Source organism: Hypanus sabinus, chromosome 14 (assembly GCF_030144855.1).
Source record: "Hypanus sabinus isolate sHypSab1 chromosome 14, sHypSab1.hap1, whole genome shotgun sequence".
NCBI lineage: Eukaryota > Metazoa > Chordata > Chondrichthyes > Myliobatiformes > Dasyatidae > Hypanus > Hypanus sabinus.
This window is the reverse complement of record NC_082719.1, coordinates 53,368,944-53,386,510: the sequence shown is the minus strand read 5'-3', so window position 1 is coordinate 53,386,510 and position 17,567 is coordinate 53,368,944. Positions and strand designations below refer to the sequence as shown.

General features: G+C 38.3%; 1 protein-coding gene across 5 annotated transcripts in view; it reads right to left on the bottom strand.

Annotated features, from left to right (window-relative positions):
* Nucleotides 1–3,370: 3,370 nt before the first annotated feature.
* Nucleotides 3,371–17,567, bottom strand: part of pdgfra (platelet-derived growth factor receptor, alpha polypeptide) — a 50,626-nt gene continuing 36,429 nt past the window's right edge. For 4 of the 5 annotated variants that reach the window (XM_059989211.1, XM_059989209.1, XM_059989210.1 and 1 more), the window contains 8 exons: nt 16,162–16,328; nt 14,275–14,393; nt 14,018–14,140; nt 13,451–13,562; nt 11,060–11,159; nt 10,831–10,936; nt 9,097–9,335; nt 3,371–6,928 (listed from right to left, as the gene is read on the bottom strand). In XM_059989211.1, coding sequence (XP_059845194.1) covers nt 6,781–6,928; nt 9,097–9,335; nt 10,831–10,936; nt 11,060–11,159; nt 13,451–13,562; nt 14,018–14,140; nt 14,275–14,393; nt 16,162–16,328 — 1,114 coding nt within the window. In that variant the 3' untranslated portion in view covers nt 3,371–6,780. The remainder of the gene's footprint in view (nt 6,929–9,096; nt 9,336–10,830; nt 10,937–11,059; nt 11,160–13,450; nt 13,563–14,017; nt 14,141–14,274; nt 14,394–16,161; nt 16,329–17,567) is intronic. The other variant, XM_059989212.1, reaches the window with a different exon arrangement.

Genomic DNA, 17,567 nt, shown 5'->3' with positions numbered 1-17,567 from the left:
GAGCCTCCAGTTTGCTTGCAATGACATGGATGAAACACCAAAGCCCAGGAATGCAAAAAGCTATGGAAAGTGATGGGCACAGCCCACTCCATCACAAGCAAAGCTCTTCTCCATCCCAGCCCACGGATTGCATTTACATAGAACACTGTCACAAGAAAGCAGCAGCATTCATCTCACAGAAGCCCACCATCCAGGCCACTTCTTTTCTCACTACCAGCAACCATCAGGATCCTGAAATGGCATAAGTAACTTCAATCATCGCTGTTCTGAAATGATGTTAGAACCTACAGACTAACTTTCAAGGACTCCTTACAACTCGTGCTCTCAGCAATATTTTTGTTTGCATCAATTGCTTCCTTTTGCACATTGGCTGTCTGTACATTATTTATTGCATTTTCTTTTTCTGTAAATACCTGCAAGACAATGAATCTCAATGTTGTTTATGGTAACATATAGGTTGTTTGATAATAAACTTACGTTGATCTTTGAACCTTGAAAATGCATTAATCAGTAAATTTGCAGACAACTCAAAAATATGTGGAGTTATAGACAATGAAGAAGGTTACGTGTAGACATGCAGAGAAATGGCAGATGGAGTTTTATCTGAGTGTGGTGCAGTTTGGTAGATCAAATATATTATGAAAGTAGCATTGATGTATAGAGTGATCTTGGGGTCAGTCCATAGTTCCCTGAAAGATGGTGACAGAAGTAGATAGAATACTTAACTTCATTAATCACGAAGGCATGTGGTAGCTAGATAAAAATCTGGTTAGGCTACACTTGGAGCATTTGGTGCAGTTCTGTTTGTCCCATTACAGAAAGAATGTCAGACTCAGATTCAGAATCAGGTTTAACATCACTGAGTATGTTGTAAAATCTGTTAACTTAATGGCAGTACTACAATGCAAGACATGGTAACATGGAGGAACAGGTAAGTAGATCAATTACAGTAAGCATATATATGTATATTAAAAAGTTAAATTAAAAATAATGCAAAACTAGAAATGATTTATAAAAAAGTGAGGTAGTGTTTATGGGTTCATTGTCCATTTGGGAATTGGATGGCAGAGGAGAAGAAGCTGTTCCTGAATCATTGAACATCTGCCTTCAGGCTTCCGTACCTCCTTCCTGATGGTAACAAGGGGAAGTCCTGTATGATGGGGGTCCTTAATAATGGGCGCCGCCTGTCCAAGGCACCTCTCCTTGAAGATGTCTTGAATACTACAGAGGCTAGTACCCAGGATGGAGCAAACTAACTTTACAGCTTTCTGTAGCTTCTTTCAATCCTGTGCAGTAGCCCCCCGCCCCACCATACCACATGGTGATGCAGCCTGTCCGAATGCCCTCCATGGTACATCTGTAGAAGTTTGAGTGTTTTAGGTGACAAACCAGAATCTCCTCAAGCTCCTAATGAAATACAGCCACTGTCTTGCCTTCTTTATAGCTGCATCGATATATTGGGACCAGGTTAGATCCTTAGAGATATTGACACCCAGGAACTTGAAACTGCTCACTCGCTCCATTTCTGATCCGTCTGTGAGGATAGTTTTGTGTTCACTTGTCTTACACTTACTGAAGTCCACAATCAGTTCTTTGGTCTTACTGACGTTGAGTGTCAGGTTCATGTTCAACACCACTCAACTAGCTGGTATATCTCACTCCTCCACACCCTCTCATCTCCATCTGAGATTCTACCAACAATAGTATCATCAGCAAATTTATAGATAGCATTTGAGCTATGCCTAGCCACAAAGTCATGGGTACAGAGGGAGTAGAGTAGTGGGCTAAGCACACACCCCTCAGATGCACCAGTCTTGATCATCAGCGAGGAGGAGATATTATTACCAATCTGCACTGATTGTAGTCTTCTGGTTAGGAAGTCAAAGATCCAATTGCAGAGAGAAAGGTACGGAGGCCCAGATTCTGTAGCTTTTTGATCAGGACTGAGGGAACGATGGCATTAAACACTGAGCTATAGTCAGCGAGCAGCATCCTGATATCAGGATTGTCCAGGTGATCCAGGGCTGTATGAAGAACAATTGAGATTGCATCTGCTGCAGACCTATTGTAGAGACTTTGGAGAGCTTTACCAGGATGATGCCTGGATTAGAGGATATTGTCTATGAGGAGAGGCTGGAAAAGCTTTTAATGTTTTCTCTGGAGGGTTGGTAGCTCAAGGAATACCTAAGAGGCATAGATAAAGTAGACAGTCAGACTCTTTATCCCAGGTTAGAAATGTCAAATACTACAGGTCATAGCTAACAGGTGAGAAGGATAAAGTGTAAGGGAGATGCACAGGGCAAGTTTTATACAAAGAGAATGGCAAGTGATGCCAAGGATGGTGGTGGAAACATATATGGTAATGGCATTCAAGAGGTGATTGTAAAGACATATCCAGAGAGTGGAGGGATATAGATCACGAGCAGGCAGAAAGTAATTTGGCATTATATTTAGCACAGACTTCGTGGGTTGAAAGGCCTATTTCTGTACTGTACTATTCTATGTTTTTTTCAAAGAAGAGCTGGGGAGAGGGGTTACAATATGAAATGCAGTGTCCAAAAGGGTGATCAAAGCAGGAGAATAAGTTTTTTTCAAATGGTATTTGAAATGGTGATAATTTTAGAGTGTAAAAGGAACAGAAACAATTAGATTGTTTGTTTCAGGGATAAGCAAAAAGGCCTTCTGTAAGGTTCCTTGATTCTAGTTGAGCCTTCACTCCTATTTTTATACACTTTTTAATAAGATGTTCAATTGTGTTATTACATCACTAACCGTTTGCCAATAGGGACCCAAATTACTTGTCTCCTTTACCTTTCTGGCAATGTGCTGGACTGTCCACGAGGTTTCAAAATGATTAGCAACAGATGTCTGTGGGTGATTCAGTCAGAGGCTGCTTGACCAGGATAAATTAAGACATCAGGTGATAAGTAACAAGTTATATTCAGAAGTCACAAATGCTAGGCAATAACCATGTCTAACAAAAGTCCAACCAATTCCTTGACATTCAGTAGCATTAATTTCACCAAGGACTCAGCAACAACATTCAAAGCACCATTGACCTGCCCCACATAAATAATCTAGCTACTTAAGCCAGTCAGAGAACAGATTTACTGAGGTGAACTACTCAGTTCTCAACTCCCCAAAACCTCCCACCACCTATAAGCCACAGGTGAGACTGTGACAAAATACAATGCACCTGCATGGATGACTGGAGCTCCAACAACAACTAAGAATCTCACCTACAAGATTCACAGATAATGGTTGTACCAATGATACTGCTTCAAGTAATTTTTTCATTGCAGCTGAGCACATGACAATCAATCCAACTTTGTAAATAGAAATGAGGGAAAGATGATCCAATCTCAGTCACTAAATTCATACGAATTTATTGAAATAGAAATTCTGAGTTTAGACAATGTGTATTTGATGTAACATAAAGTAATTCTTTTTAAAAAAGTATTTAAAACTGTGTAATTTTGTCATAATAAAATGTCTGAAACTTCAACCCACATATGCATTCAAATACACATTAACAATTCAATCCCTTTGAAATCATCTCGTTTTTTTTACATTTTAAAATATAACTTTTAGGACATTCAAAAGTGCAACATGTAACGTTCCTGTGGCTAACATCACAGTCAAAAATATAAACATAGGCAGTGATACAGCTATTCATAAATGTATGGCAGTAACTCAATTGACTACACTGAAATACACATATATATATGTATATATATACAGAAGTGATGTATAACATCATCATATATATCCAATGTGCCTGGTAACTTTGTAGAACCATTGGATAATATTCAACATTCAAACCATTCAAAGAAAAAGTCATGATTCCTAGACAATGCTACATCATTTTGATCTGCCTCATTAGCTTGTTCATTTAATATTTGAAATCCCTCTCTGAATGGAAATACTGAACATATCAGCCTGCAAAGTTACTCATTATTTTCTTTACATTTTATCATACATTTTATAGAAAACAAATTTTCATGAATTTCAATAGTCTCTTAATATGTTTGCTCTTGTTTTATTGTTAGATATGGAGTGTTTTATGATTTCTAATATTGATTTGAGCAGGAGATAGTATGTAGTATCATCAATATCAGGACAAAATACAACAATGGAAAGCACTTGAAAAAGTGGTTTGTAATCAGTTTCTCTTCATACATATTTTCTAATATTACTCTATACAGCTACTGCAATGTGCCATGGAATGTATAATATGTTAATGCCTTAACAGTTAGTAGCTTGGAGCAGAGAGGCTCAGTAATGCACTTTGCTCAATCAAAAATACAAGCACAAAGGTGGTCTTCACTGAGTCAGAAATAAGCCAAACAACATCCAAACTTATCCCTACTAGGCTCCAAGCCCGTCTCAATGACAATATTTAAATCATGTCATCAGGTGGGAAAACTTGTTAGTTAATGATTTTTTTAACTGAATTTGCTCTAAATTTAAATTGTAAACAAAAAATGCTTGACTTACTGAGCATTTCAGGCTGTATATAAGGGGAGATTAAACAGAGTCAATGGTTCAGGTTGAACAGCTTCATCATATTGGGAAAGAAAGGAGCTCATAAACCTGCAGTGAGGGTAGGTCTCTGAAAGAGTCAATCCAGGGTGATAACATAAACAAGGGCAGGAGAACACAGACAAAAGACTGTAAGAGATATGAAATGCAATTCATACAGCTTCAGGTAGCTTGATTTCTTTGTATCATTCAGTTCATCTGTGTCATTGGCTTGACTTCTTTGGTGCTTTTTCCCTTAGTTTTCTTTTGCACTGCCTCTGTGAGTGGAAGATATTCCCAACCTGTCCTGTCAGATATTCTAGATCTGTATTTCATAACTCCTACATTTGTGTGTGTGTGCGTGTGTGTGTGTGTGTGTGTGTTTGTCTGTTCTCTCTCTCTAACTGCTCCCATTCACTCAGTGATCAGATTTGTTTGTTTACAGCTTAGCCCCATGGTCATCTAGGTTTTACCCTAACACAGACATTCCCTCTCAGCTTCATTTCTCTCTTTCCTAGGTCTGATGAAGGGTCTTCCACAGGAAACATTAACTTTATTTCCCTTCCCACAGATGTAACCTGACTTGCTGACTATTTCCAGCATTTTCTGTATTCATCTTTAACCACGTGCTTAAATTTTTGCATTGATAGTTTAGGAAGTAGCTAAGTTAATGTTGCTCTTAGTTTGAGTTCTCAGAAGTTTTTATCTAATGATTATCCCTGGAAGGTTTCATGATAATTTTGTGTGTATATATATACACACACACACATACACAGAAAAAAATCGGAAAACTTAATCCAGATTATGACTAGTATCTTGACTAGTTATCAAATTCAAACAGCAATTTTTAAGCCAGCTACTTTCATTAAATGATACATGTTAATGTTCTTTAGACCATTCAATAGAATTCTGTCATGACTGATTCGTTCAGTACAAAGCTGATCCTTAATGTATGGTAAAGACATCAGTTTTATAAAACATTTCAATCCTCCAGCCTGGAATCTTAGAAAATGTAAAGGGTCCTTCCCTTATTGATGATAGCCAAGTTCAGTTTAATAGCATATCATCACTTCACTTAATGAATTAAGATGCCTCAAAATGAGTTGACTTTCAGCACATTAGTAAGAATGAATTTACAATATTTACATAATGGAATTCTGTGCTTTATGGCATCCTCCTTAAACTTCAGAAGTATTTGTGGTATTTGGCCCATAAAGTAATGTTATAATTTGTTTACTATTTAACCAACGCTCTCCATGACCAGATTCATCCTTCAAATCCCGGCTCAAAAGAAACGGCTTGCTTTTCCTTTTAGTTCACTTTGAAGAGAACTTTCTTCAGTAACTCCTCTTCATAACTGTTGGCATGTCTTGGCCACAATTCACCAGGTCATTTACAGCTGGCTCAAATATACCAGTTCTCCATGCTCTGCAAATCCTTTGATTTCCAAAAGGTTGCATTGACAAACAAGTCAGTTGATATGTTGGCTCAATCCACAAACTGAGTTATAACTGTGGATTCCAAGCTCTTAGCTTTTCAATGTAGGTTGTAGTTCACGTCTGTGATGTTTTCATGAGTTTACACAAATATTTGAAATATTCAAGTGTAGGATCTTGCATAGATGCAGTGCATTCTTTACAGTTAGTTACTCCCAAAAAATTGTGCTTTGCAAAAAATAGAAGTCCTTTGTAGTTAGAAAGTAAGCACTAAAAAGAATGCCTGTTTAAATGAAGATGTGCATTGGTATCTGAAAACAATGACAAACAACTGATTGTAACCCACCTGGAGAATACTAAAGTCATTGTCTATCTATTGATGTAGATATAATTCATATGGTACAACATTAAGTACACAGCATACATTCTTAATAAGGGTTATCATTATGTGCATATGAAGCAGTCTGATAAATGCGATGAAATATCTAGATATAGGACCATTTTGATGAAGCAAAGTCTTTGAAACACACAACTTTGTTTAGCATTATGTTTAGTCCAGAGGAATAGCAGTGGGTATACACCCTAAAATAAACACTATAGAGTGTACCGTAATAGAAAAATAATGCACTGAAATAGACATATGATATGTACTATAATACAAATCATATCTTGGTCCCAGGATATCTTTCCAATTTGGCCTCACTTTCAGATGTACCATCAAATTCCCTCCTCAAGCTTCTCTGCTTGGGCATGCCTCAGTAAGTGGTTATAGAGAAGGTCATGTCTGGGATAGGGCAAGTTTATTTTCCCACAAAAAAGCTGGTTACAGGAAGCTGTCCTCCACTAAGTCTGAAGGATCAATTGCTACATCATCCATCATTTCCATATCTTCAATGGTTTCATCTTCTCGCTTTATAAAGGTAGAGCTGCTGGAACCGGTCTCTATTGCACTTTCTTCAGATGTCTGGGAACTAAAAGAGAAAAAAGGTCTATTTTTTTTTAATGCTGAAAATATATGCAAATACCCAGTGGAGTAAAAAACTAGTATGGCTTCCATTGATCCATAAAGTGATGGGACATAATTGGGAGGTCACTACTCCATAGTGACCAGCCAATTCACCATCAAGTCTTCCTGGTCTGCTTCTACCTATCCATCCACACCAGATAACACTCGGACTCAGATTTGATCCAGACCACTGCTACTCTCTGCATGGAGCTTGCACGTTCTCTCTTTGAATGTGGATTACCCCAATGCTACTCTAATACCCTCCCACATCCTAAAGATGAGCTGGGTGGGAAGTTAGTTGTCTAGTGTATACAGCAATTAGTGTGAATGGTGAGAGGAGAATCACTGGAGAGCTGACAGGCATATCTGGGAGAATGAATTTCAGCAAAACTTCCTGTAAGTTTTTGTGTGAAAACCTTCAACATATATTTATTAAATGCGGAAACAATAAGAGAGCTCAGAAGTTCTGACATAAATATTAAAGCAATCAGATGCCGAGGGTTAGATCGGACCTACAATCAGCACCTGGAATGGACCTCCTATGAATTAAAAGCTGCCAGTTTGAATACATGCATCTTTATCTTTATATAATGCACCTCAAAATTTTCCATTCTTTATATAATGCACCTCAAAATTTTCCAAGAGCTCTTTATTAGTTGACATTAATATGTCATTAATGCTGTCAGATAGTACATACTTTTGACTTTCCCCCAAACATGTCTGCCCACAAGTAATCTTCCATCTGTTCCTCCAACATTTGTTTACAGAAAAAGCTTTTCAGCTACTCCAGTCTGCTTCATCATTCTACTACAGTGTAACTGACTCTGTTACACTGTAACAGACTATGTCTTTAGCTTACTTTATTCCATACTCATTGATCCCCTACCTAATAAAAATCTATCAATTTCAGTCATAAAGACTTCCTCTGAGTTTTCAATGCTTTCTCTGTCTTTCTAACATCCCCTCCCCTTATTCCTCAGCTAGTAGCCAACAGGCAGTTTTTTCATGAGAGAATTCTTTATATGCTCTCTTCCACATAAGAAAAATTACTTCCAGAATTTACTTTCAAATAAGCTGGTTCTAAATTTTGTTCTTTTGTCTCCCTTTCTGTGTTCCCAGCCCTGAAGAATTCTTGGGCTGTTTCTGCCAAATCAAATCGGTTTGTCATTTTAAAAACTGCAAATAGATTTCAATGTTTAAAATCCCACCATCAACTCCTTTAATGCCTACTGTCAGTCTGGTAAATCTCTCCAAGGCCCACATAACTTTTTTATAATGTGTTTCAAAAATGGAACCTAATACTCCAAACTAAGGTCTAACCAATGTGCCATACAACTAAAGCATTGTTTAAGCATTTTCATATATCATTTTCCCTGAGTTAATAGCCACATTCCCCTGGTCTTTTTGGAATGTTACTTGGCATGATGCGTGATTTTAATTCTCTTTATTCTATATTAATTTTTTCATTCTTCATGTTGGCATCACTATCCAGGGTACCATATATTGCCCATTCATGTTAATAATCTACTATTGCACTTAGTCCATTCAGTACATATTGAGCATTTTAGAAAATTAATTCTTTTCTAATACCTCAAACAGGGGACAATTTTCTGCTCGTTGTCCTGTGAGGTGTTACTATACTAAGTCTGGTGAAAGAAGCAATATTAACAATGAGAAAGTGTTCCAATTGATTGACCTTCCATTCATAGAATGCACGCACCACTCATGATGGCAAGCTGTTATCACCCATCCCAAGTTCCCCATGTGGTAGGTAGGCTGTTTTCTTAAACTTCTACAGTCTATTGAACAAGAGCTTAGCAAACCATTTCAATTTCATGTTCATGCAGGCTTAATCATGTAAGGATAGAAGGTATTTTTCATAATTGGATAACTTATTTTGGAGACACTCCAGTAGTTTAATAGCCGCTGTTACACTATCTAATTAACTCCAGATTTATTACATTTATTGTATTTAGCTTCCCTTACTGACATTGGGAACTTGAATTCATGCCACAATTATTAATCTGAACCTTAGACTTCTAAACTAATTACATAATCACTAGAGGCCCACATCCACTAGATTTAACCATGCAAGGATTTCACTGAACATGCTGCACCTCCAGATAGATTTACCTATGGCGGTTCCTTGAAGAACTAGGGTCGTTGTCTGTGACTGGATCAATATCAGGCAGTGGGATGATGTAGCCACTGTCAGCACTTAACCGCTGCTCATCGAATCCACTCTCCCGGTCTTTCTTTTTATTTCCATTGTTGTAGTTCACTCCAATGTAAGGATCAGTGGACTCTGCCCTCATGCGAGCAACAGCTGGATGGTCACTCTTCAGAAAGTCATCATTCATCTGTTTGTAGCTCTGCTCAGTTACAAAGAAATATCTAATTAGAAGATTTGACTAGGAAGTTTCTGCAGCAGATGTCAATATGTTCTGATGGGTGCATGCCTGCCTCACTGGCATATGGTTCTGGGTAAATTCAAATCCAGAAGATCTGAACCCCAAAGCTTAGGATAACACTTGAGTTGCCAGTTCGCCAAAGAAATACACTAGTTACTTTCTGAGGTAGACATAAAAGATCCTACAGCAATACGGTGAAGGGGAGATGAAAAGTTTTCCCTGCAATATTCATTCCCCAATCGACAACACCAAAATAAATGATGATGTCAGATTGTCACTTTGCTGTTTGTGAGACTGTGCTCAAATTAACTCCTTTGTTTCTTACAGTAGCATTTCAAAACCACTTCATTGATAGTAAATTCTTGAAATGAAGGGCAGCATATAAATATCAGTCCTTCTGTTCATCTATTCATGGGAGATGTCAACAATATCACAGAGAATAACATCAAAAAAGAGCTATTGCATTCTGTGGTGTCCAGATTAGTGATCTCTTTGGGAACAAAATTAAAATCTGACCTGATCCAACCATGGCTATGCTGAACACTACCAAGCCTGAGGTTATTTTTCAATCTGATTCTATCATAACCTGAAACACTTGGGCATTAGCTAGTAGAACTGTTGACTGACAGCCCTCGTGATCCAGAACCTGTCCTTCAAATTATCTATGTGAAGTTTGCATGTACTCCCTTTGACAGTGAATTTCATCCAAATACACTGAGAATATGTGGAGAATAAAGTATGATTTGTTTAGAAAATTTCTTGATTGTCAGCACAAACTTGGTAGACTGGAGGGCCTGTTTCCATGTTACACTGTTATATCTGTTTACATGGTCAGGCTTCAGTAGCTTGGTTAAGCCAATCTAAACTTGTTATCACTGATGTCTATTATACAGCATCATTAATCCTGTTGTGCAGTATTTTACCTGCTTGGACACACTACCGTTACATTTCTTTTCATATTCAATGGGGTGGTCAGAGATAGTTTCACTTGTGTTTATCCCTAATTGGCAAGATTTTGGAAATTTGACATGCTCTATATAACTAAGAGAGCAGAAGATAAGAAGTTAGCACATAAGTGAATTCTCTATTCTGCTTTATCACAAATAAATTATCAGTTTACAAACTACCATAGAACCACAGCACTTACAAAGCTGGAAATGCAAAGATGGAATCTGGAGGTACAATTCTACCACTAAATGGCAATAGTAGGGCATGTTACAGGACGGCTTCGCTTGCGTAGGAAATTACTTTCACATGGAGTATCAGAAGGAAGAGGCTTGATAGCATTTCTGAAAATGTTAATCTCTGCGTGGCCTTCCCTATCCATTTCTTACTTGTGATCTGGTGAGCAATATTTCATTTTAAGCATACCAAATCTATAGTACTTTCCTTACTGATTACTGCACCGATTATGCAGTAAATTTCTGCTGTTGTCCATAGTGCAAAAAGGACTTACCTTCTTGTAGGCTTCTGGTAATAAGCCACCAATAATTTCAGCCAGGCGTGTAAAGGAAGGCCTTTTCTCAGGCTCGCTGTTCCAGCATTTCACCATCAGGTCATAGCTACATGGAGGAAGATTGAAACAGGAAGCAAGAGTTTAACTGTCTGATACAACACTTGGAATACTTATTCAAAAATAATTTTTGTAGAAGCTGGAAGCCACAGCACATCAGCTGCAAACGTACACATCTGAAGAAGCATGTTCTGGTTTTGTCATCCTGTAACCACTCTTGATCTTATTGTAAAAGTTGGAGTCAACCATCATCCCTGGATACGGTGTGCCACCTGAAACAGAGAAAATAACCCTCTTAGAAATAATGAAAAATGAGCTGAACTTCCTTATACAGTATTCACAAAGCAGTTCATACAAAACATCAGAGTAGCAATGACAATTTAAGCAGACCCAAGGTCATAGAAAAAATTGGTCTTTGCCAGTCATGGTAAGTCAAAAAAAATCATCATGGGATTGAATTTTAGTAAATATTACAGGATCAATTAAGCTGGAAAACTTTAATTTTTATTTCATTTATTTTAGCAATATGGGGTGGACTCATCTGGTTTTAAGATGGCGCTGGTGAAGCACAGTGACTACTTGCTGATAGCAAACAAAATAAACAAAACTACTAACTACTTTATTAATCACACTTTTCTGGTAAACGATCACTGCAATCTATAGCCTGTAACTTCCATTTTGGAGCTGAGCTTTTGAACTGCCTGTACAACTTGGCATTTTTGCGGTATGAACTGAAGTATCAAAGGTGCAGAACGGTTGCAGCGTGGGGTGTACAGGCCAAATTGAGCAGTGGGGCCCAGGCCTGACAGCAAGGATTGAGCCAATGTTTGACCATTGATGGAGTGATTCGATACAGCAGAACCGAGGCAAAGCGAGTGGAGGCAAGTTGGAGTCAAAGCAGCAGGGACTGGGCCCGGGCCCAAGAGCAAGAAATGATCGATTGGAACGATCAGGTACAGGCCTAATCGAGGTGGTGAAGCTCAGGCCCGAGAGCGTTTCGAAGCGGCAGGGCCTGGATCCGAGCAAGGTTTGGTCAATTTAAGTGCCAGGATGAATTAAAGAAGTTGGGTATGGGCTGAATTGAAGGGGCAGGCCCCAGGTCTGAGAGCAAGGAATGACCTGAGGTTTGGACAATCTATGCCCTGAGACAGATTGAAAAGGTCAGGGTTTCTGGGCCGGAGGCAAGGGAAGGGCTGGTTCAGCTCTCTGCTCCACAAAGTTTGCTCTTTTCTGCACTGAACTGAGGCCATGGCCTGCAACTAATGGGCTCCTGGATTGGCTGCAGACTGATTCTCATGAAATTCAGTTCTGAATGTTATTTGCTTACTTTATTCTTTGTACAATTTGGTTTTTTTTGCACGTTGGGTGTTTGATGATCTTTTTTTCTTTTAATGGGTTCTATTGGGTTTCTTTGTTTAGTGGCTGCCAGTAGGGACAAATCTCAAATCCTGCTGAAGGGTTTCAGCCCAAAATGTCAACTGTACTCTTTTCCATAGATGCTGCCTGGCCTGCTGAGTTCCTCCAGCATTTTGTGTGTGAATCTCAAGATTGTATATAGTATACATACTTTGATATTAAATGTACTTTGAACTCCAAGCCACTCCATCCCAGCCAACGCTGGCAATACCAGTTTAACCCTAACCCAATCACAGGACAATTTACAATGACCAATTTACCTACCTGATATGTCTTTGGACTGTGCAGCTGGGGAAAACCCACACATTCAATGGGGAAGATGTACAGACTCCTTACAGATGACTCTGGAATGAAACTCTAACGTCTGATGTCCCAAGCTGTCATAGTATTACACTGACTGCTACTCTACTGTGGCGATACAAATGTGCATCGAACAGAAATTCAAACAATTATAGTGGACTTCGCTGCGCTAGTTACTTAGTTTCATTGAAGTTCAGAAGTATTTAAAGTAAGTCGTGTATCAATCACCAGCTGTTTTAAAATGACTTCATTCTTTAACTAAAAATGTCAGCAATCTACTGATAACAATATTGTAGGGTAATAGTTTCCTCATAGTGATCTGATTACATTAATCAGATCAATGAGAGTGGTTGCAGAGCAATGGGATGGTTTATTCATAATGAAAATACATTGAAGATATAGTCAGCAATGACCTAATGTCCTGGATTCAAACTTTGGTCTTTACTGCAAGTTCTCAATTAGACCAGCAGTATGTGACTCTGACAGCACTCAGCAGTCAGAGCTGGACGTCCAGTACAAGCACACCAACTATGCACTATCCTCACTGCCAACCCTAATAATCACTATCTGCACTGAAAACATGAACAAATACATCTATGGCCTTGTCAAGTCCCCTTCAAAAATGTCACATTTAATTTACTACATGCAATCTTGATCCAATGTGTTTCATTATTAATTATTGATATAAGAGTGAAAAGCAGCATGTAATAACCTCCAGAAATACTACTGCCAAAAACATGGATTACACACAGAATATTACTCCATGAGACGGTCATTAATTCAAAATATATTGCTGTTAGTGCAAGAGACTATCTGGAACAACATCGTATAGAGAGTTTGCACCTACCTAAAGAGAATATTTCCCAAAGAAGAATGCCGTAGGACCAGACATCACTCAGAGTAGTGTACAAGTTGTCGAATATGCTCTCAGGAGCCATCCACTTCACTGGTAGGAATGTCTAAAATTATACATTAAAAAGACCCATATTGATTTAAAAGTGATAATCATTAAGCTGAGATATTGCTAGTTAGACACTGAAATGATATGCTGTACATGGTCAGAATTTTGAATTAAAATTAAAGAATTAAATGTTTAAGTTTTTATACTGGTATTTAATGCAACCAGAGGCTGGTCAGAATCTTGAAACACAGCCTTTAAGAAGTATCTTGACCAGCACTTAAAATTCTGAGGCATAGTGGTTATGGGCAAAGTGGGATGAATACAGATGAGGATCTAATGATCAGCACGGGGCCTGTTTCAGTGCTTCAGGCCTCTATGCATAGTAACAGCACAATAGTTTTTCTCAATGACTTATCTAGTAGCAGAGTGTGTTTGAATATTTCTTTTGTTCCGGTCACAGAATTCCTCTTGGATATATATAGATAGATATAAGATCAATCTTCTGACACTTACATTGCCTTTAGAAACATAGTTGGAATCATGCATGATGTCTCGTGCCAAGCCAAAGTCACAGATCTTGACAATCTTTCCTTGAGCCAGAAGAACATTACGTGCTGCCAAATCACGATGCACACACTGTGTAAGAAGAGAAAAGAGAAGCTGAATCGTCACCACAATGTAACACTAGATCATATTAGACAGTGTACCAAAGTTACATGAGCGCAACTGTGAATCACCATGTCCAAGCTGGCAATGAAATAAACACTTACATTTTTAGAAGCCAGAAACTCCATTCCTTGTGCAACTTGAAAGGTAAAGCTGATTAGATCCATGAAAGAAAGCCCCTCTGAACTGTCATCCAAAAGAGGATTCCAAGATTCTGTTGTTTCTGCAGGATGAATAGTAAATGTTAATTGTAGGGCATGAACAATAGCTTGCTGCATCGTCATAAATAACCCTAAATAAAGAAATGGAAGTGAATAGAAGAAAAACTGTCTACAGTGGTGATGTTGAAGAGGAGTGCTGATTTTTGGAACTGGATTCAAATTTAACCCAAACTCCTTTATTTGGTGGCATTACGTGCCCTCAGTGGAATGGATTCAGGTATTCTCTATCATAGTTACAAGTGAGAAATGAGTATGAACTTCCAGTATGAAGCTACGCTCAATTCAGCACTAACTGGCTATCTCATTCAGAAGATCCATATCCTCACTTCTGACAAATGTCACATTACTGCAGTGGGAGAGACTCCTTTATACTAGAGTTGCCAGAGAGAAGTTTTGGTTTCTCATGACATATCTGATGTAAGAATTCTTTGTTCTGGCACTATTTACTTCACATAGAGAGATCATGTCATTCTCCTGCAATGATATCCCTCATCTTCATTATCAAAAAATTCAGAATTTAATGAAGTCCAGAAATAACAGGCCGCATTTCTATTTATGTGGGACATGCTCCATAAAACAAAATCTTGAACAGAGTTTACTTTAGGAAAAAAGAAAATGTCAAATTAATGACCTGCAAACTATATTATGAAGCAACACACACAAATTGCTGGAGGAACTCAGCAGGTCAGGCAGCTTTTATGGAGATTAATATATTGTCAGTTTCTGACCGAGACCTTTCGTCGAATATCTATTCACTTCCATAGACACCGCCCAACCTGCTGAGCTGCTCCAGCATTTTATGTGTCGCTTTGGATTTCCAAAATCTGTAGAGTTCCTTGTGTTTACATTATGAAGATACTGTTGGTAATAATACAATCATACTTTGCACATTTTACATTTTCAAACAAAGTAGGGAGAAGATATGCAGCATTATTCTTACTGCCTATGTTTATAGAAAATATTAGAAATTATACTATTTGTTGTAAATATTAAGGACCATAAAACATAGGAGCAGAATTAGGCCATTCAGCCCATCAAGTCCTCTCCACCATTCCATCATGGCTGATTTATTACCCCTCTTCATCCTATTCTCCTGAATTCTTCCCGTAACTTTTGACACCCAGACTAATCAGTAACCTATCAACCTCTGCTTTAAATATACTCAAAGCCTTGGCCTCTACAGCCTTCCCTAGCAATGAATTCCTCAGCTTCACTTCCCAATGACTAAAGAAACTCCCCCTCATCTCTGTTCAAAAGGACATCCCTCTGTTCTGAGGCAGTGCCCTCTGGACCTTCATCCACCCACAGTAGGAAACATCCTCTCCACATCCACGCTGTCTGGTCCTTTCAATATTTGATAGGTTTCAATGAGATTCCCCTCAAAAGGAGCATTTTTCAAAGAGCCAGGAGCTTAACAATGTCCCTGCACATCCACCAATGGGGAAAGAGTGTGAGGGAGGGTAGGGACCTACCCTAGGACTTCCTTATGTGTCACAATACCCCTGTGAAGTGCCTTTGGACACCAAAGAGGCTACATAAATGAAAATCTAATAAATTTAAGAGAAAAATCCAAGTAAGTATAGAAGATTCACCTGCATCAAAACACAAAAATGCTATTTCTTATATTTTTAGGGAAGCTCATTTCTATTGAACAATTAGCATGAATTCAGAAGACATTACTAATTTCAGTCAATTCATTCTTCTCACTTATTTCACATTTACCTTGCTTTGAGTACCACTGAATGCAGTAGGACAAAAGCTGTCCCTTACCTGACAAGGACTTCTTTTTCTGCGATGGTGGATGATCGTACATGTGCTGCTGGATGTCAGTGTACTTGAAGCTGGATTTTCTTTCTAACATTGGCACATACTGGGTGCTTTCTGCTTGTTTCATATCCATGTAATCCCCATTGCTCTCAAAAGACAAGATCACGTAACTGTGGACACAATAAGATGGCATTAATATTCAATGTACAAGAAACTTTCCTTACTAGAGATGTGGTCTGAAAATCATAATTTAACCGTAGGAATTCTGCATAAATAACTGAAGGATGTTTGTCTATATGCAGATGTCGATTGGACGTTGTTCTAGCTGCAGTTCTGGAGGTGGAATTGGTTTTCCTCTGTACCACAAAATGTACTATGCAAGACCACAGAATATTTAAAATGCTGGCAAATTTTCTTCAGTTGAATCACTGTGAGCACAATTGCCAAGACTAGGCTGCCCCTCAGTAAGTCTTCATTCCATTTACTCTGTCTTTCAAGTTATGGTCTCTTTCATTGCTATGGGGATTTTTGAAAAGCATGGATATGAAACATACACAAGGAAAAACGGTTTGATTTACTTTTTAATTGGACTAGTTGTTGTGGATTGAGTAGAATAATGGTACCAGAAATATCCATTTAAACCACTAAACAAGCAGATAAACTTTGCCAAGTAACTTTGTCAAATATTATCACTTTCATCATCATGACTCCTTGAGAACTGAACAAATTCTGCTTAGTTTGTATAATGAACTCCTGAAATTGTGCCAAAGGCACTAACCTCTAGACCTAGCTGAGCCAATCTGCTATTTAAATAATATTTAGTGATTATATTTAAGAAAGACTATTGAATTAAGTTCTAGTCATTTTGCATTCAATAACACTTAAGTACAGATGTTCGATATGGACATTATTCACTTGATTTAGTATTTTCATAAGAGAGATATATATATATATATATATATATATACACATAGGCATCCATTAGCCTCGAGAGACCATGCATTTGCACCTTGGAAAGTTTCCAGGGCGCAGGCCTTGTACGGGAGACCGGCAGTTGCCCATGCTGCAAGTCTCCCCTCTCCACACCACTGATGTTGTCCAAGGGAAGGGCAAGGTCCGATACAGCTTGGCATCTGTGTCGTCGCAGAGCAATGTTAAGTGTGTTGCTCAAGGACACAACACGCTGCCTTAGCTGAGACTTGAACTAGCGACCTTCACATCACTGGACCAACACCTTAATGTGCCAACACCTTTGTAGCTTCAAAAGAAAGCTACAATAAAGGTGATACTGTTACTAACAATGCCACCAAATCTAAATGCTTCACTATTGCAGGCAAAGGAATCAAGCACACTGTAGATTTTTTAAAGAAAGTACTTTGCTAGGATGATAAATTAATTTAATTGATATA